This window comes from Dermacentor variabilis, chromosome 8 (assembly GCF_050947875.1).
Source record: "Dermacentor variabilis isolate Ectoservices chromosome 8, ASM5094787v1, whole genome shotgun sequence".
NCBI classification, from domain to species: Eukaryota; Metazoa; Arthropoda; class Arachnida; order Ixodida; family Ixodidae; genus Dermacentor; species Dermacentor variabilis.
Window position 1 is genome coordinate 155,473,184 of NC_134575.1, and position 18,346 is coordinate 155,491,529.

The window sequence follows — 18,346 nt, forward strand, 5'->3', positions numbered from 1 at the left end:
TGGATGGATGTTATGAGCGTCCCCTTTGGAACGGGGCGGTGGGTTGCGCCACCAAGCTCTTGCTATTATACTGCTTAATATCCTACCGTCCTACCTAAGTTAAACAATAAAAAATAAACACTATAAACTCCCACACCCAAATTTTCTGATCCCCTATTGCTAACTGTGCTTTTCTACGTCTCCGTTTTTTTGTCGTTTCCCTACTTTTCGTTCACCAATCCTCCAATCGCCTCTTACTAATGCCTATTGCGGACATGTTTACTTTTCCACTGCTCCCGCTGAACCCAAGGGCTTCAAGGAGGCCAGTGGTGCCTAAATCGCCCGCTGGGTAGACGTCATCACACTCTAATAAAACATGCTCCATAGTTTCCCTAGCTTTACCGCAGCAAGCACATGCTTCTTCTTCCTTCTTATATCTCGCTTTATAGGTGCGTGTTCTAAGGCATCACGATCTCGCTTCGAAAAGTAATGAGCTTCCCTTTGAGTTATCATAAATTGTTTCTTTCCTGATTTCGTTTTTTCCTCTTAAGTAGTTACTCATGGCAGGTTTCCTTTCCATTGCCCCCACCCATGATATTATTTCAGCCTCTCTGACTTTCCGCTTGACCTTCTTTGTTGCTGTGTTGCCCACCCCACAGGCTAGATATTTGCTGGTAAGCTTCCTAGTTCTTTTCCTCCACTGTGAATCAATGTTTTTCCTGTACAGAGATCTGAACACTCTCCCAGCCAATTTACTTTCTTCCATATTCCTCAGCCGTTCTTCATACTCAATTTTACTGCGAGCTACCCTCACTTCAAAACTAGTCCAGCCCATATCACCCTGCACAGCTTAATTTGTAGTCTTCCCGTGAGCGCCCAATGCGAGGCGACCCACTGACCTTTGGTTCCCGTCGAGTCCTCACTGTACCCCTGATTTAAAGCAAGCAACCGCATTTCCAAAAGTAAGTCCTGGAACCGTTACACCTCTCCACATAACGATCGGAGGACCTCGTACCTATTGTATTCGCAACTCAAATCAACATTAGGGGGCGCTGCGAAGCCTGGCCCGGTCTGGCTACACTGTGCAGTATGGCGGCTTTACGGGGGTCCTCGCGTACGCTGTCCTTGGTGAAAATATTAAGTTTGTTGCACTGCCATGTTAATTCGCGCTGTTTTGTGGGGGGAGAACGGGTAGTGGACGCCAAGCACCTCATTTTAGTCGGTACCAGTGGTACAGTGAGTAATTAAGTAGAAGTGGTCGCGCGTCCCAGGTAGCACAAAAGAGATACGTAACGTTTTCGTAGCGTTTATCCAAGACGATAAAAACGGGTTAAAGAAGACACGAATGAGAGAACTTCGGCGGGAAAACGTCGGATATCTCTGCTAATGTCCGGCTTAATTACTTTCTTGAGACGATCTAGAACAGGTCTGCAAGACGTATTCGAAAAGCTGGTCTAGAAATAGGATTGGGAAAGACACAAGTAATCCCTTTGCCAAAACTATTCGTAAACAATTTCTAAACGTTTTTAGGACGTTATCAAAAAGCTGGTCTAGAAGCGGTCTTGAAAGGTTTACGATCATCTGAAGCTAATTTTCGCGGGTGACGGGCGCGATGAGACATCGTTGTTCAAAACACGCGTTTAGTTTCGCCTCACGCGACTGGCCTATGCCGCGCAGACGTCGTCAGCCGCACCCGTTGGCACGGCCTAGGCCAATCGCGTGAGGTGAAACTGATCGGGCGTTTCGAACAACGATCTCCAATCGCGCCCCAGATGAGTAGAAGCGTCGGTGTTGACTGTAAGAGCCATGGCGCAGTGCCAAGCACTGTTCCCCGCATGGCCGGCGCATCGTCTACCAAGTCGCACGAAAATGAGCCTGTTAGGAATAATAAATCCTTAATACCGCCTTTAGTAAGCTACGATGCTTACAACCACAATGGGAATGACATCCTGCAAAGAACAAATGGCCACGTCTTGGCAGGTGGCCAGACCAAGCCCTTCATGCCAAGAGTGCATGAAATGAGAACATTGTGACAAAGCAAGAACACTTTATTAAAATGTAATGCTTATGCAAGGTTCGAACAAACTGTGTGAGAAATGCAAATAGAAATAAAAGTACATCAACAATGACAAAAGTCGCAGAAAGGATTCGTAATGAACTCGAAAGTGAACATTCACTAGCGCATAAACAAAATTCCAAGTACACATACAAAAATGAACAGAAAAACCTGGAGTGTACTAAAGTGTCTAATTTATCATAGTAAAGTGCGCGTGCTATTAGATGGACTAGAGTTATGCAGAAGTGACATCGGAGCGAATGGAAGAAGTAGACTGAAAAATGCAAGAGTATGAATTGGATGGTAACTGCCTCCAAGCAATGTTACCAATCATCTAGAAGCTTGAAAAGAGCACAAAAAGAAATACCACCGCATACCATCATAAAACAATCCTGTGACAGAAATAAAAAAAATGGGAACAATGCAAAATTGGTAATATTGCCTTTAGGATATATCAAAGAAGGTAATGGCGAGAAAAAATAACCATACAACAAAAAAGCAATAAAGTGAAATTAGTACAGAATACCTAAACGGGGGATTCAGTGTAACAAGTGAGCACTACTGTAGTACAGCGAACGATGAGACAGTAATGCTGCATCTTGCCACTCCAGAACGTGAGAAATGAATATGCAAGCCTCATATTAGAAACTTACATAAACATGGAAATAAACTGGAATGCACTGGAAGCTGCATTTGTGTAACAAAGGAAGCAATGGTCATAATAAATAGTAAGTGTTTTATCTAAAAAGCCCTTTACAAGAGGCAAAGTTGTACCTCTCTGGCAAAAATAAAGTTGCAACGAATAATTTGCAAACCAGCAAATACATTAATTAGCACACCGACATGTCACACTTTGCGCACATCTCCAGTCTCCTAAAGTAAAAAAGCACTCTGAATGAGAAAAACGTTTAACACATGTAGCCCAGAGCAAATTCTTTGCCAGTTCACTCACTTTCACATCCAAAAACATTTGCCACAAAGTCCAGGCACAGTTCCACTGATGTTTACCAATTCACCCCCACTTTCACGTCCAAAAATATTTGGCACACAGTCCAGGCAGAGCTTCATAGATAAACAGCTTGAGAGCACCCTACTGATTATTGTGCAGTCCCGCTGCTGGAAATAGAACTGCCGCACATGCTGGTAGTGGTTTCAATCTAGACACACTTGCTGCCCTGGACAGGTATGTTCAGATATCTGCACTGGTGCTCTATTTTGTCCAAGTAGACACATTGATGCACTACGCTGGTAATTGAAATGTTTTGAATGCACAAGTATTGGCTTCACCAGAAAGACTTGCCCACATACCACCACTGGCATATATATGCACTTGCTCTTCACTCAGTAGCATTGAACTTAAAGTGTTCCCTATGTGGGAGCCATGTGTAAAACCGGTGTCACACGACCACTCTCGATCGCGATCAAGCCCGATCCGGATCGAAATTATCGATGCGACTGGCTCACTCTCGTAGCTTGCGCAGAGGAGCCATCACGACCGAGAAATTCGATTTGTAACGGACTGGATAGCGGCTAAAAGAGCCCCGTGTGAAACCGGTACCAAATAATGCACAGAAGTACGCTAGGAAAATGTGTTGCACAAGGAAAAAGAACTGCGACATGCCCTGTTGTGCGAAGCGCGCGAACAGGACACATCTATATATATATACTAAAAAAAACTGCGAGAGCGCTTCGCGAACTCCATGCGCACACATGGCACCCGCACGAACTCGGCAGGCCGCCGTAAAGCGCGAAGGGCGCACAGCGTACATTCCGACACATGTCCCAAACTGCAAACAATCGTACTACCTAAAGCATACAAGTTATTTTATACCAAGGGCATACTCGACTCACGTATGCAGTATGCACAAGCGAGTTATGCAGCGTACATGCTGTATCCATTCGCCAAATAGTAAAATTGATAACAAGCACAAAGCTACAAGGGACTCAATACATTACTACCATTTGAGGCGTCAAATAAAATCGAATTTGGCCGTTTCATATATTGGACACAATATATGGACACATGTGGTACACGGTAATACCATGAAATACCCATCACGTGGGTAAAGGGGGCGAAAACACAATCGAGAACCTGAAGCGCAAACGATAAAAGCACGGTATGGTGCACGCAAAATTCTGTCAGTGCGCTGTAGCGCGAGGGAAGAAAATAGGGTGAGCACTTGACCTCACCTTTTGGGATACCGCACTAGTAGTGAATCATTTGAAAAAAGCCTGTTTGAACCAGTTCCCTTGTCTGCAACACTCTTGCTAAACGGGAGACTAAAATACCACGATGATGGCTCTATTGCGGAGATCGGCAAGGTGCGCACAGACAAATTTTGCCGCCTTTCTTCGCATTCTGCAAAATGCTTTCTTGTTAGGATCACGCATAGCGGCCGACCGCGACGCTAGGGACACACAGGCACGATTTCGTCCCTCTAACTTTCGTCCTTATACTGCCCTTAACGCCTTAATTGCAGCGTCAGTGAAAAGGCGCCTCACATAACATGACAATGAACTTGAAGAGCTGATTAGTGCCCTCCACTCCGCGCCCTCCAATTGAAAACACTACTGATTTCCAAATTAAACTACACAAACAGATCGCACAACCCAAACTAATCACAGAACGTCGTTTTCTTAACGGCAAAACCCTGCAACACTTACATGACAAAGGGCAGCGGCAGCACATTCAGAACAGCCGCTATCATACCACAGCGCAATGCAAGTGCGATAACGTTATTATGCCCGGCTCAAACAGATCGCACAACCCAAACTAATCACAGAATGTCGTTCTCTTGACAGCAAAGCACTGCAGCAGTTACATGACAAAGGGCAGCGGCAGCACATTCAGAACAGTCGCAAACAGACCATAGTGCCATGCGAGTGCGATAACGTAACTATGACCGGCTTCACGAATAACGTGGCTGCCTTGATCACATAATTGAAAACACTACTGATTTCCAAATTAAAACCACACAAACATATCGCACAACCCAAACTGATCACAGAATATCGTTTTCTTGACAGCAAAACACTGCAACACTTACATAGCAAAGGGCAGCGGCAGCACGTTCAGAACAGCCGCAAACACACCACAGCGCAATGCGAGTGCGGTGACGTGACGACGCCATGACGACGCGACTATGCCCCGGCTCGCCCGGCTGCCCGGCATGACGAATCACGTGGCCACCTTGGTCACATGATTTGACGACGGTATCGCCACCTTGCGCGAGGTTGGATCGCGTTGATTGGTTGTTGAATATTGTAGAAGCCGCTAAAGAGGCTGACGCGCCGTGGCGTGGCGGTGGCGTTTTGAGTCGTTTGCAAAACGTATTCACCCCTCGTTTTTAAGCTGTCTGGCTTCCAACGTTATCAAACGTATTCACCCCTCGTTTTTAAGCTATCTTGTTTGGAACGTCTTTGATGCGTCGATTTTGGTCAAAAATCCGTTTCAGACGTTGAATCCCTTAATACGACGTTTTCAAGACTTTGTGTGCTACCTGGGGTGTGTGCAAACCTCCGGCGTGACAGCGGACCCGCACGAGATTGTGGTGAGAATCGCCGACGCATTCCGGGACCCATCGATCGTGGAGGCAAAGTGCTTGTGCACTGCTGGATTGTCGCTCGCAAAAGTGCAAGCACATCTCGGCTGTTTCTCCTGGCACCTTATCCTAGAACATTTGGTGTAGTTGTCGGTCCCTTTAATGTTTCATCTCTTGCGTTTCAATGCTGTTCATATTTCAAAGATCGTATAAAGTGAAATGTTCATGTGCCTGCACCGTTGTAAGCAGAAGAGATCCTATTATGTGCCAAACTGCAACTTAGCTTCACCTTGTGCTGTGGCGCTTGAGGTTACCTATCACAATACATATCCTGCTTTCTTTTTTTTTTGCCGACATGACTGTTCTCCTATGGCTCATACGTTATTGCTTCACAATTTGTGCACGAGCAACTGCGTGATATCAGTGGCGACTCAGGCAGAACTCATGAAACCAACTTTTGTCTTTGTTTGTGCCCTTCTTAAAGGGGCCCTGAAACTGGCACGCTGCATAATATAGATACCACGACCACCACAAGCTCTGTTCGCAGGACGATCAGACAGCCGTGTGTATTTATTGGTCTCTTTAAGTGATGTAGCTCCAGGCGTCCATCTCGCGTTTAGAGAGTGCCACACATGCCTGAACCACAAGTAGCAATGTGTAAAAAAAAAACTTGACCAGGACCTTACCTTGCCATGCACCGTGTAGCTTCCAGCACACTAGCTGAGGCGAAAGGAGAAAGCAATGCATCAGTGCAATAACTACTAATTCCGCTTACAGTTCAATGATTCGAAAAATTTTTGCAGCAGGCGATGTCCTTTTGTAGTGAGGTAACTATGATCAGTCGGAAGTGTTTCAGTGCCCCTTTAAGGGTTTGTTAAGCGCTTTAAGTGCATGTTAAACTTTTATGTCACTTACTTTCCATTTATTGATATGTTGATAGTAAGGGCAGCTCTATATGCTCTCTGGAGGTCAATAATTATCATTCACTGATGTTAAGTCTGCACAAGTGTCTCCCCATGTTGTATTACCAGTGGTTTAGTTATGCTCTCCAGGACAGCCATTTGCACTGTATTCAACAAATTGGGAAGAAGCATAAATTATGGTACATATACCAGCTGGGGTCATTTGAATCAAACCATTCTTTCAGGGTGCTCAACTCTGGTGGCCAAACTTTTTAAATACTCATCGTATGCAGGTTTGACACTGTTCCATGTTACTTCTCATGTTCTGTTTGGCAAGATATACCCTCATATGCTAAAAAGTGCAACAAAAATGGGCTTGAGTAAAACGTATGAGGCAAACACCTTGACACAGAGTACAGTGAACAAAATATTGAGTGCATGTGGTTTATTTTGTGAAAAAATACAAGGCAAGGGACAACAAACAGCCATTGAAGAATAACCACAACTCTATGCACACCGATCATAAGTGAACTGCAAATATCTCGGAATACCATAAGATGAAAATTTGCATCAGAATGCGTAGCGTAAATCAGCACTTCAATGAAGAATACAAGCTGCAAAAGAATGTGCATTGCTAATTTACAAAAAGTGTGTTGAAGTTAAAGTCTGCAGGTTTGGCCAATGCAAACAAGTGCAGCATGTAGATCACATGGCAACGACCGTGTCTGAAAAGTATGAAATGGCTGAGTGGCATAAAAAATGCTGAATTTCCAAACAGAAGACCGCACTTACTCTCAAGGCAGCCACGCTTTGATGAAGCCAAGGTCACACGCACAAATGCCTCTATGCAATACAGGCTACTTGCAATATCGCCAGCCATGGCACATGACTTCAGGTGAATCACCTAATGCCGAATATGCAAACGTGCCACTGGAATTGTGAAGAATTTTTTTAAAAATGCGGGGTACGACACATTCATGTGACATGGTCTTTTCGCTTTGGTGTTGGAGAAGGCAGGGAAAGAACACTTGCGCACCCTAGTCGAGCAGAGACAAAATGTCTGCTGGTAGTAACGCTTGCCTTCTGGCAGCATGGTAACAAGACAGGTTCTTCCATTTCCCAAGATGTGGCAAATTTCCTGTTAGAAATGGCTTCAGGTACTTGGCTTACAGAAACCAAGGTTGTCCAAGTGACATCGGGTGAATTAATTTGAAAATCTTCGAAAAAAGGCTTTCTAGACGACAGCTTACATATACCAGTGTATAACCAAAATTTGCAATAGGGCCTGGTGAGGGGCCCTTAGGACGCCATGCACCAATTAAGTTTTCCTAACAAAGAAAAATAAACTCAGGCAACGTAGCAACACATGTTAAGTTCAAATGGGCTGCAACAATACACAAGATTGTGGAGATGTAAAAAAATGCAAACAAAACATTAGAACAGGCTATAGTAATGAAGTACACAATGGAAACAAGGAATAAAAAAATTGTTGGAGGGGAATTTATGTGCCAAAAGTGAACCAGCAACACCATTTTAGGAGGGGCACTATAAAAGATTATTTTTCAATGAAGGAAAAGAAGTGCTTTCCTCACACTTCCCACTAGTCTAAAGGGGTTGAGACACCAAATTTTGAGGCTATAAGAAGCATACTGTAGGCTTCCTCTGTATGCAAAGACACTCAACATGAAGTGCTAGACACAGAAAAGTTTAAAGTATGTTTTCATTCTCTTCCAAAGAGTGCCTAAATGCTCGTTCTCGTGATCGAAACCCATCGCTACCGCGATTGACACCGATGTCACTGTGTTGGAAGCACAACGAAAATTTTAGTGACGTCATACCACATTAGAGTGACGTGCAATGAGTGGTGACCCACAGCACCGGGCAAGCCTAGAGAGGCTTGAGTCTAGAGGGCAATGAGCCGCGTCAGTCGTAGAGTCATAATTGGAGCTGCTGCAGCTAGCCCAGACAACTGTCGGCGTGGTTTTGTTTGCCTGCACTCGTACAGAATGTGTGTGCGAGACCAGATGATGCAGCAGTGTGCGCGTCACAGCTTGGTGGGCCCACGTGCCAAGCTTTCTAGACATTGACATCACTGTCCAACTCTGCGCCCACAAACCGAAACTGAAAATTGCTCACATAAATAATGCAATATTAACTTATTTACAGAGAATATAAGAATATTCGAGTGTGCACCATGCTTCCTGGAGCAATAAGGAACGTTTGAAACAAAGAACGCGCAAGCCAAAAATTTGATGTCTCAACCCCATTAAGGTGACTTATTTTGCCATACAGAGACTGGCTGACGTGTATCTTAGTGTAACTGGTTTTAAGATGAAGCCTGAAATTCTTGGTAAATTTTTTCAGAAATAACGTAATCAATACTCAGAGGAAGATAATACTTCTGACAGGAATAACATGCTTTTAGTTTCTAATTAGCCACACAATTACATTACCAGAGCCAAACCACTTGATCTGTAAGAGGACAACCCAACGAAGGTCTGTTTCAAATGTAAAATAAGGGCAAGCTCTGGCTTCACCTCTGCTGGTAAGGAACATGGCGCTTCCACTCCTGTAAAGTTTTTTAAAATTCCTTGCATGGAAAGCACGAACCACTTTTACGATGCACATAATACGTTTGGGAAATGTATTGATGCAGGACTCACAAAAATTGATGTGTTGCTAAAATCGGTGATGAAAGGTTTGTGATGCCTGCAGCTATTATGACAATGTCGTCAAGTAATCCCACCATGCTCCATGGGATTCTTGTTGACAACACGGAATATTTTCATTCGCTGCATAGCACGCTTTACATAAGCTCTTGCTGATGCTATCTTTTGTGTCCTAAGTGAATCACCCTTTGACATCTGCTTTTGTTTGCTGAGTGGAGGCCTGATTAACTCAATTAAGTTGTCCGCACAAATGTCATCAATAAGAAAGCCACAGTCTGCCATTATGGCATCTGATATCGGGTCTAGTTGCTTGACGAGGCAGCTTTGCTCAAACAGGGCCTTGTCTGAGGTGCGGCCTCCATATCCTTGGCTTATGTAGGCACTAAGACCACTTGTTGTAACAGTCACCATATATTTAACCGTGAAACCTTTCTTGTAGAAGGGGTAGGTCTGTAATGCACATCGCAAACAGTTGGGCTGGCTAATAGGAATTACGGTGCAATCTACAATGACACGCACATTACTGAAGTGTTTAAAACAGACAGGCAAATGTTCAACATCATCTTTTGGTGGCACAGCCACAGTTACTTTTAAAATTTCAGACATCAACTGAGCAGTCTCTGCAATTATGTTGCTACATGTAGTTCGAGAACAGTTAAAAAGGTGACTCAAGAATGCAGTGGAAATATTATGCTTCAATTTCACCAATGTCAATGCAATTGTTTTTACAGATAACTGGTGCCGTCCTGAAAGTGGATGAATTTTTGTGTAGCACGTCACACGAGCATTCAGAACATCGAATGATGGCAGGCCTGTGAATGTATTTACGTTGCTACTATTTATCGTGTTCACAAACTTCTGTGGAAAAGTACCCGATGTCACTTGGTCAGCCTTGCTTTCTGTAAGCCTTGTCCCTGAAGCCATTTCTAGTAGGAAATTTGCCAAGTCTTTTTCTTCTCTTGAGTACTCTGCCATTAATGTCCGGGGGCCAGGTTGGCAAGCACATTCCTGTCACAAAACAAAAGCAAGAGTTATAATGTCTGACATATCTGACGCGAGATGCAGCTTCTTTTTGTCATTCCAATAATGCACGTCAACATGTTAAATTCAATGTTGGAAGTAGGAAAGCCAGGCTTTTTGCATCAGTTAATTTGCACCCATCACACACCACAATCCTTTCACGAAGTTAATCCAGAAAACATGCTGCCGGCTAGGTAAAGACAGCTACCACATCACAAATATATAGAAAAAATAAATTGCCATATTTGCTATGTCCTTGTCCCTTATGGTGTTTGCAAGGCTTTGGTCCATGCTGTTAGGCGATGGGAAATCGTCCTGCAATGTCAGATAGAGTTCAGTTCAAGAAACCAGTGGTTAAGCAATGTGTGCACAAGTTGCAGTTAATATGCACCCATCACACACCATGTGCTACAATGCTTTTACGATGTAAATCCAGAAAGCATGCCACCGTCTGGGTAAAGACAGCTACCACAACACATACATATACAAAAAGAAATTACCATGTTTCCTTTGTCACTTATTTGGTGCATGCTGTTGCTGTCAGGGGATGGGAGATCGTCCTGCAATGTCAGAGTTCATTCCCAAGGAATTAGTGGTGAAGCAATGTGTGCACAATTTGCAGGCAGCCAATTTACCATGGTGGTCGTGCTGACAGGTGCATGGAGCAACACCTTTGCTTCTAATGGGGAGGCAGCAGTTTCTTGGCTTAATTCATTCTGTAATGCATTAAAAAGGTGTTGACATCTATTGCATGCTTGTAGACATGGTGTATGTACCATAAGCATATAAGTGCTGCACCATGCAGTCAAATTAACTTACTCTGGCTGACCGATACGCACGTCGGCGAAGTCTTGCCAGTGAAAGCGCTTTCATATGAGCATCCTTGTTCTCATCATAACATGACGTCCTAGGCAGGTTTTCAGTTGGTATTGCATTTTTTTCAGCCGCTGTCTTTGACATGCTACATCTGAAAAAATAAATGAATTGTTTATGCTTTATTGTGCCTCAATATGGGCTGTACCCAGAATTTTTTTCTTTTTACCTCAGAAACAAGGCCACAATATTTATAAAAAAAGCATTTGCAAGGAAATGAAGCACGGTTTGAGTCTGCAAGGCTATGCAACGTTGTACACCGAATGTAGCATCTGCAAAACGTAGTTGAAAGCTGCTCATAACGCAAAGTACACAGGTGCAAACACCACCATATGACCTAAGTAGTTTTGCCACTGACTTGGTGATGATTTAATAACACAGATGAAGCTAGCTTAGGTACTAATACTGCACATACATATGCGGCACGTCAGTAGACGGCGGACGCCGTAAATTTTCCTCGCAACTAGCAAACGCGTGTAAAATTGACATGTGGCTGTCGCGTAAGTGGCAAACTTCTCCAATGAACGTGATAGGCTCGCCGTCGGTGCGAAATACCAGTGTCATATGGCCACTCTTGAGCGCGTCGGAGATTCTCAAGTGCAAGTGGCAAATTCGTAATCAGTCGCGCTGGGAAGTGCCCGTGTGCAGTGCGCCTGTGCTGCAAGTTCATCCGCGCCACGCACGATATTTATTCCGCTTTAGCATGCCACATAGGTGGCACGTTTACACTCAACACTTCCCGAACTTGCTAGTACATCATTCGTAAACATTTGAATCTCCGACGCCCGTATAAGTTGCGCGAGACGTGCTGGGCATCAAAAGCCTCCCGAGTTACAGCCGGGAGTAGCCAACGAGCGCAGAGGTGACGTTCCTCGCAGAAACCACTGTGAAGCGTCAAACATGAGCTCTAATTGGTGGAAGCAGTGGAACAAGTTAACTAACGATATTGTGTGTTGCAATAACATCGACTCTTTTATTAACTGCATTCAGTGTATTGACTTGTCATCGTGATTTTTTTTCATTGCGTCTCTGTACCACTCCTGCACGGGCCGTGAAGGGCCTGCAGTATATTCAAAAAAAAAAAAAATTACAGCCAATGTGGTTAACGAGTGCAGAGGAGACGTTCCTCGGAGAAACCGCTGTGACAGGTCTCGAACCTGTGCTCGAATTTCGCGTTGCGGCTAACATGCAGCAAATAATGCATAGCCCAATCGGCAGTGCTCGCAATGTGAAACGTGTTTACATAAGGTGACACAGCGACATGTATAATGGCCACGCACAATGGTCATGCATTAGGTTCGAGTTCACAAGCTAACAATAGTGTCTCACCTGGTAAGGAGAAATTATCCCGTGCATAATGCCGTGAGCAAACAGTCACTGTCAGCGTCACAGCCTTGCCGATGCGGATGTTAGCGATCCACCTGGTTCTGCGGCTTCAGCCTTTCGACTCGGAGGGAAATGCGTGAACGGAAATATCGCTGTCCTTCCATCTCGCTGGCACGCGCCGAGGAGCACAGCATAACTGCTTGGCCGTTCGCTTGTTCTTTGCTAGCAGCTCCATTCTTCCGTCCGCGACAGCAGCCTCTACGGCACACACGGCGACTGGACCACAGAACACCTATACAAACTTGGAGAAGGGAAACTGTACCTTCCACAGTGCTACGGAAATAAGCGTAGCGGTGGCGTCGTGAACTAAAGTATGGGACCACAGGTGGCGCTGTACAACAGAAAACAGAAGACTTTTGCGCGTTGGGAACGGTCGTGGCTCGCGGATGCTCCTGTGGACGAGGCTTCAGCGACTTCGTTCGTAGCTAAGTACTCTTTTATCTTTATTAGCTAGTGTTTTGAAGTGTTTTCTTTTGCATGGAGTAGGGGCGCAAATTTTGAATTTTTGGTAGGAGTAGGAAACGTACCGGCTTTGTCTAGGTCTGGCGGCTCCCCCGTTAGGCCTAGGGGGTAGTTCTTTCAGCTAGCTCTTCGGATTCTCACATGGAGTAGGGAGTGATAATTCTTTGTTTTTGTTTGGGATAGCGGTCGAGGTCGGGTTTGCGTGAGTGATTTGGCGAACTTGCTCGTTGGGCCTAGGGACGTAGGCCTAGCGATGAAATCGAAAAACGTGAAGGCCGCGGGGGACGGGGAGCAAGTGCAGTGCGACGAGTGCCTGCGCTGGTGCTTCCTCGACGAGACTAAATTTCAGAATTTAGCAGACGCGGTGGGGTCTAGCTGCACGTGCAGGTCGCGCGAGGGCGTCAGGGAAGCCGTCCAAAAACTGGAAGAGAATTGGGCGGCTAAGTTTCAAGAGCTTAAGGCAAACTTGAGGGAGGAGCAGGAGAAGCGGGTAGCACTGCAGGCGAAGGTTGAAAATTTCGTCAAGGTGGAGGCGGCCCAGGCCGCGCAGTTGGTGAGGACTGTGGCCGAGCTTGGGGAGGCGAAAGAAAGGAGCGCCGAACTGCAAAGGCGGCCCGACGCTCTTGAGACTCGGGCAGCGGATAATGTCGGGTCAGGACACCAAAGCGAGGGCGAAGTGGGAGGCAGGGAGCCAAAGCAAGCGGTCGCCAGCTCGCCGCCGGTGAATCGGCGTAGCTATAGCGAAGCAGCGCAACACGCCCCGAGTGAGGCGACGCTGCAGCCACAGGAAGCCGGGAAGCAGGGAGAGGTAGGAGAGAGTGAAAGGGTGATTATCGCTGGCGACTCAAACATGGCTGGGTGCTCAAAAGCAATTGTGGAGAGGGTGAAAGGCGACAAAAGAGTGGCGGTAGGGACATTTCCAGGACAGACACTGGGTTCTGTCATGGAGCGAGCAAAAGAAAAGCTCACGGAAAATGCCCACGTGCGCAACCTTGTCGTAGTAGCAGGTGGGCTAAATGACGTCCTGAACAGGAAAGGGCCAGGACTAGCCCAGCGCTTGGCGAAGGGGGTGGACGACTTGCGCGAGCTATCCCCTCAGGTGCAGATCGTGGTGTGCACGGTGCCGGAGGTGCCTGTGCGTGACAGTCACGTACAAAGAGCCGTAATGGCTGCCAATGAGGCAATATGGAAAATGAGCCGAGAGAAAGGCTTCGAGGTTGTCGAAGTAAACAGGGAAGTGAGAAGTTGTGGTGGTTTTAAACGAGATGGGATCCACTTCAATTACAGGCTAGCACGAGAAGTGGGCTGGCGACTTGGGGGTCGCGCTGTTGCTTTTTTAGGGGGCCCGCGGGCGCTCAGGAGGTCAGAGTAGGTAGTAATAAAGAAGGTCCCCTTGGGGAACATCAGAAGAGCATCGCCGTCGATAACAGAAAAAGGAGGAAAGCAAGAACAAGAGCTCGCCATGCAATAGGCTACATAAACATGCAGGGCGGTAGAATAAAGGAAAAGTGGGCAGAGATTGAGGAGCAGTTACATAGAGAACAAATAGGGGTGTATGCGGTTACAGAAACGCACCTTAGAGACTCAGAAGAGCCGCCAGTTATTGAGAATTCTGTATGGGAAGGGTGCAACAGAACTAAGTCGGAAAGAAAGGGAGGGGGAGTCGGAATGCTCATCCATCAGGGAGCCAAATGGAAAAGAGTAAATTCACAATGTCAAGAGCATCTTTGGTTATCAGGTACAATGAGTGGGAAAGAAACTTGGCTTGGAGTTACGTATTTGTGGACCGGAATAAATTGCACAGAGAAGAATAAAGAGTTAGTGGAATGCATAAGCGCTGATATTAGGGGTTTCGGGAATGGTGCTGAGATAGTCCTATTAGGTGACATGAATGCCCACATACAGGATTTAGATGGCTATACCGACAATAACGGGAAGTCAATGCTAGACCTTTGCGAGCAACATAACCTCGTGATCGTGAATACAGGGCCTAAGTGTGAAGGACAGATCACGTGGGAAGTGGGAAACCGGCAATCGACCATTGATTACTGTCTGATGACAGAAGGAATTCATGATAAGTTGAGAGAAATGGCCATCGATGAGGAAGGGTTTAGCAGCATAGGGAGTGACCATAAACGCATCATTTTGAAAATGGGATATGTAGTTGGGAAAGAGAGCAACGAAAGCAAAATGGCCAGTCCAAATTTGAACGCTGAACAAATAGCAAATATAGTCACTAGAGTGGAGGAAGAAATTGTCAAGTTGCCAAGTAAGAGGTGGGAATATGGTGAGCTTCTAAGTGTAGTAACGACAGAAATACGAAAAGAGAAACAACATGTTCATTGGAAAGGAAAAAAGAAACCGAAAAGCTGGTGGAACAAGGAGATACGAGAAGCGATCGCCGAACGACAGAAGGCATCTCGAGAGCACAGGCAGGCAAAGAAGGCGCAGTTGCCACAGGATGAAGTAACTAGTAAATGGGAAATATACCGGGAGAAAAAGTCTATGGTTCAAATACTGGTGCAAGCAAAATTAAAAGGTGAAAGTGAAAGTTGGTTGTCAGAAATACGTGAGAAAAAGAAGGCCGCACCTAGAATATTTTGGAATCACATAAAGTCATTAGGCAGGAAGTCAACAACAATACAACAACATATCCTAGACGAAGATGAAAACAGACTGGAAGGAGAAGCAGCAATAAATTACATCCAAAAAGTAACAGCCGAATCTTTCAAAGGCAAGGACGAGGTTGTATTTGAAGAAAAAAGAGCACGAAAGAGACCCAAGGGGGAAAGGAGCTAGTGCTTACAAATTTAAACTGGAAGAAAGCGGAAGAGAAAATTCCTAAGCGCACAGCCACAGGGCTAGACGAGGTTCCCGTTAGGCTGATAAATGAACTGGGACCAAAAAGTAAGGAAGCTCTCGTGAAAGCAGTTGAAAAAACTTTAAAAGATAGACGAATACCAGACAGTTGGCGACAAAGTAGAATGAATTTAATTTATAAAGGTAAGGGGGAGAAAGACAGAATTCACTCGTATAGACCGTTGACCATTACATCGGTAATATACAGGCTAGCAATGCAGGCAATCAAATTAAAGCTTCAAGCATGGGCAGAAAATAATGGCATTTTGGGAGAGCTTCAGAATGGCTTTAGAATAGGTAGGCGTTTGGATGAAAACTTGTTTGTTCTTACTCAGTGTATCGAAATATCAAAATCAGAAAGCAGACCGTTGTATGTGGCCTTTTTGGACATTACAGGAGCATACGACAACGTAGACAGCAGCATTTTGTGGGATATTCTGGAAGGGGAAGGCTTAGGTAACGATTGTATACAGCTTTTGAGAGAGATTTACCTAGAAAATACTGTTTGCGTTGAATGGGAAGGGATGAGGAGCGCGGAGAAAGTTCATATCAACAAGGGACTGAGGCAGGGGTGCCCCCCGCTGCTGTTTATGATGTACATGGTGAGGATGGAGAGGGGGCTAGAAGGAAGTAATATCGGGTTTAATCTATCATACAAACAGGCAGGTACAGTAATAGAGCAGCAACTCCCAGGTTTATTTTATGCGGACGACATTGTGTTGCTCGCAAACAAGCAAAGTGATTTGCAACGTCTGGCTAATATCTGTGGACAGGAAGCCAACAATTTAGGTTTGAAATTTAGTGTTAGAAAATCAGGTGTTATTGTATTCAATGAAAACAGTGAACAGACAGTGGAGATACAGGGCCAAGAAATACCTCGGGTAACAGAATATAAATACCTTGGTATATGGATAAACGAAGGCAACGGATATATGGAAACACAGGAAAAAACCATAACAGTCAAGGGGAAGAGAAATGCAGCCATAATGAAGCACAGAGCGCTATGGGGATACAATAGGTACGAGGTCCTCCGAGGTATGTGGAAAGGGGTAATGGTTCCAGGACTTACTTTTGGAAATGCGGTTGTTTGCTTTAAATCAGAGGTGCAATCAGGACTCGACGGGAACCAAAGGTCAGTGGGTCGCCTCGCATTGGGCGCTCACGGGAAGACTACAAATGAAGCTGTGCAAGGGGATATGGGCTGGACTAGTTTTGAAGTGAGGGAAGCTCGCAGTAAAATTGAGTATGAAGAACGGCTGAGGAATATGGAGGAAAGTAAATGGGCTGGGAGAGTGTTCAGGTATCTGTACAGGCAAAACATTGATTCACAGTGGAGGAAAAGAACTAGGAAGCTTACCAGCAAGTATGCGGCCTGTGGGGTGGGCAACACAGCAACAAAGAAGGTCAAGCGGAAAGTCAGAGAGGCTGAACTAATCTCATGGGTGGCGGCAATGGAAAAGAAACCTGCCATGAGTAACTACTTAAGGGGAAAAAACGAAATTAGGAAAGAAACCATTTATGATAACTCAAAGGGAAGCTCATTACTTTTCGAAGCGAGATCGGGATGCCTTAGAACACGCACCTATAAAGTGAGATATAAGAAGGAAGAAGAAGCATGTGCTTGCTGCGGTAAAGCTAGGGAAACGACGGAGCATATTTTATTAGAATGTGAAGACGTCTATCCAGCGGTCGATTTAGGCACCACTGGCCTCCTTGAGGCCCTTGGGTTCAGCGGGAGCAATGGTAAAGCAAACAGGTCCGCAATAGACATCAGTAAGAGGCTATTGGAGGATTGGTGGAAGAAAAGTAGGGAAACGACAAAAGACGGAGACGTACAAAAGCACAGTTCGCAATAGGGTATCAGAAAATTTGGACGTGGTAGTTCATAGTATCTTTTTTTTTGTTTCTCATTGGTTAACCTAGGTAGGATATTGGGCAGCATAGTAGCAAGAGCTTGGTGGAGCAAGCCACCGCCCCGTTCCAAAGGGGACGCTCATAACATCCATCCATCCATCCGTACCGAGCCAGATACCAGGAGATAGATTTGGTGTGCAAGGCGTGTAGAGAAGAGGAGGAAACGGCGGAACACCTGATACTTGCTTGTAAACAACTTCACCCTGCAGTTGAATCTAACGGGCAACTATTCAAAGCCTTGGGTTTTAAAGACAGTGAAAGTAGAATAGACTTTGAACAGGTAGAAATAACTAAACGGAGGCTATCTGATTGGTGGACAATATCAACGCAAAAGTAAAGGAGTAAATACATAGGTATGCATGCATATAGAACCATTAAAGGCTAGGTGGCGCGCGCCGCCGCCGCCCGATTCAAAGGGTTGAGCCACAATCATCCATCCATCCATCCGATGTACGCGGATCATAGAGTTTCTCACTATAACACCTAGAGGGTAATCTGGCGCCACCGTCTATGGGAGTTTCTTAAGGGGGCACCGTGCCGTCATGGGAATGACGGTATATGTGTCTGCGAGGCTCGTGTTGGCTGGTGTTGTAAGAGGCTTCGTCTAAAACGTGGATATGGCTACGCAAATAACGCGTTCTCAAAGTAAAATCTTCATAAAATGTTTCCATTCACGCATATTAC

At 45.3% G+C, this 18,346-nt stretch overlaps 1 protein-coding gene across 1 annotated transcript; it reads right to left on the reverse strand.

The window, feature by feature from the left end:
• Window positions 1–9,629: 9,629 nt before the first annotated feature.
• Window positions 9,630–12,646, reverse strand: LOC142590688 (uncharacterized). The gene is made up of 5 exons (XM_075703104.1): window positions 12,371–12,646; window positions 10,988–11,135; window positions 10,804–10,884; window positions 10,669–10,728; window positions 9,630–10,483 (listed from the first exon to the last, which is right to left on the reverse strand). Exons 2-5 carry the CDS (start codon window positions 11,126–11,128, stop codon window positions 10,373–10,375), a joined length of 393 nt encoding a protein of 130 aa, XP_075559219.1. The 5' UTR covers window positions 11,129–11,135; window positions 12,371–12,646; the 3' UTR covers window positions 9,630–10,372.
• Between the last annotated feature and the right edge of the window lie 5,700 nt (window positions 12,647–18,346).

Bases quoted from the DNA above. Each gene is read 5' to 3' on its own strand.
- LOC142590688 (XM_075703104.1), bottom strand. From the start codon at position 11,128: ATGTCAAAGACAGCGGCTGAAAAAAATGCAATACCAACTGAAAACCTG. The intron at 10,885-10,987 runs GTAAGTTAATTT...AATGCATTACAG, and splicing joins GTGCGTATCGGTCAGCCAGA to AATGAATTAAGCCAAGAAAC. The intron at 10,484-10,668 runs GTAATTTCTTTT...CTGACATTGCAG, and splicing joins TAAGTGACAAAGGAAACATG to GACGATTTCCCATCGCCTAA.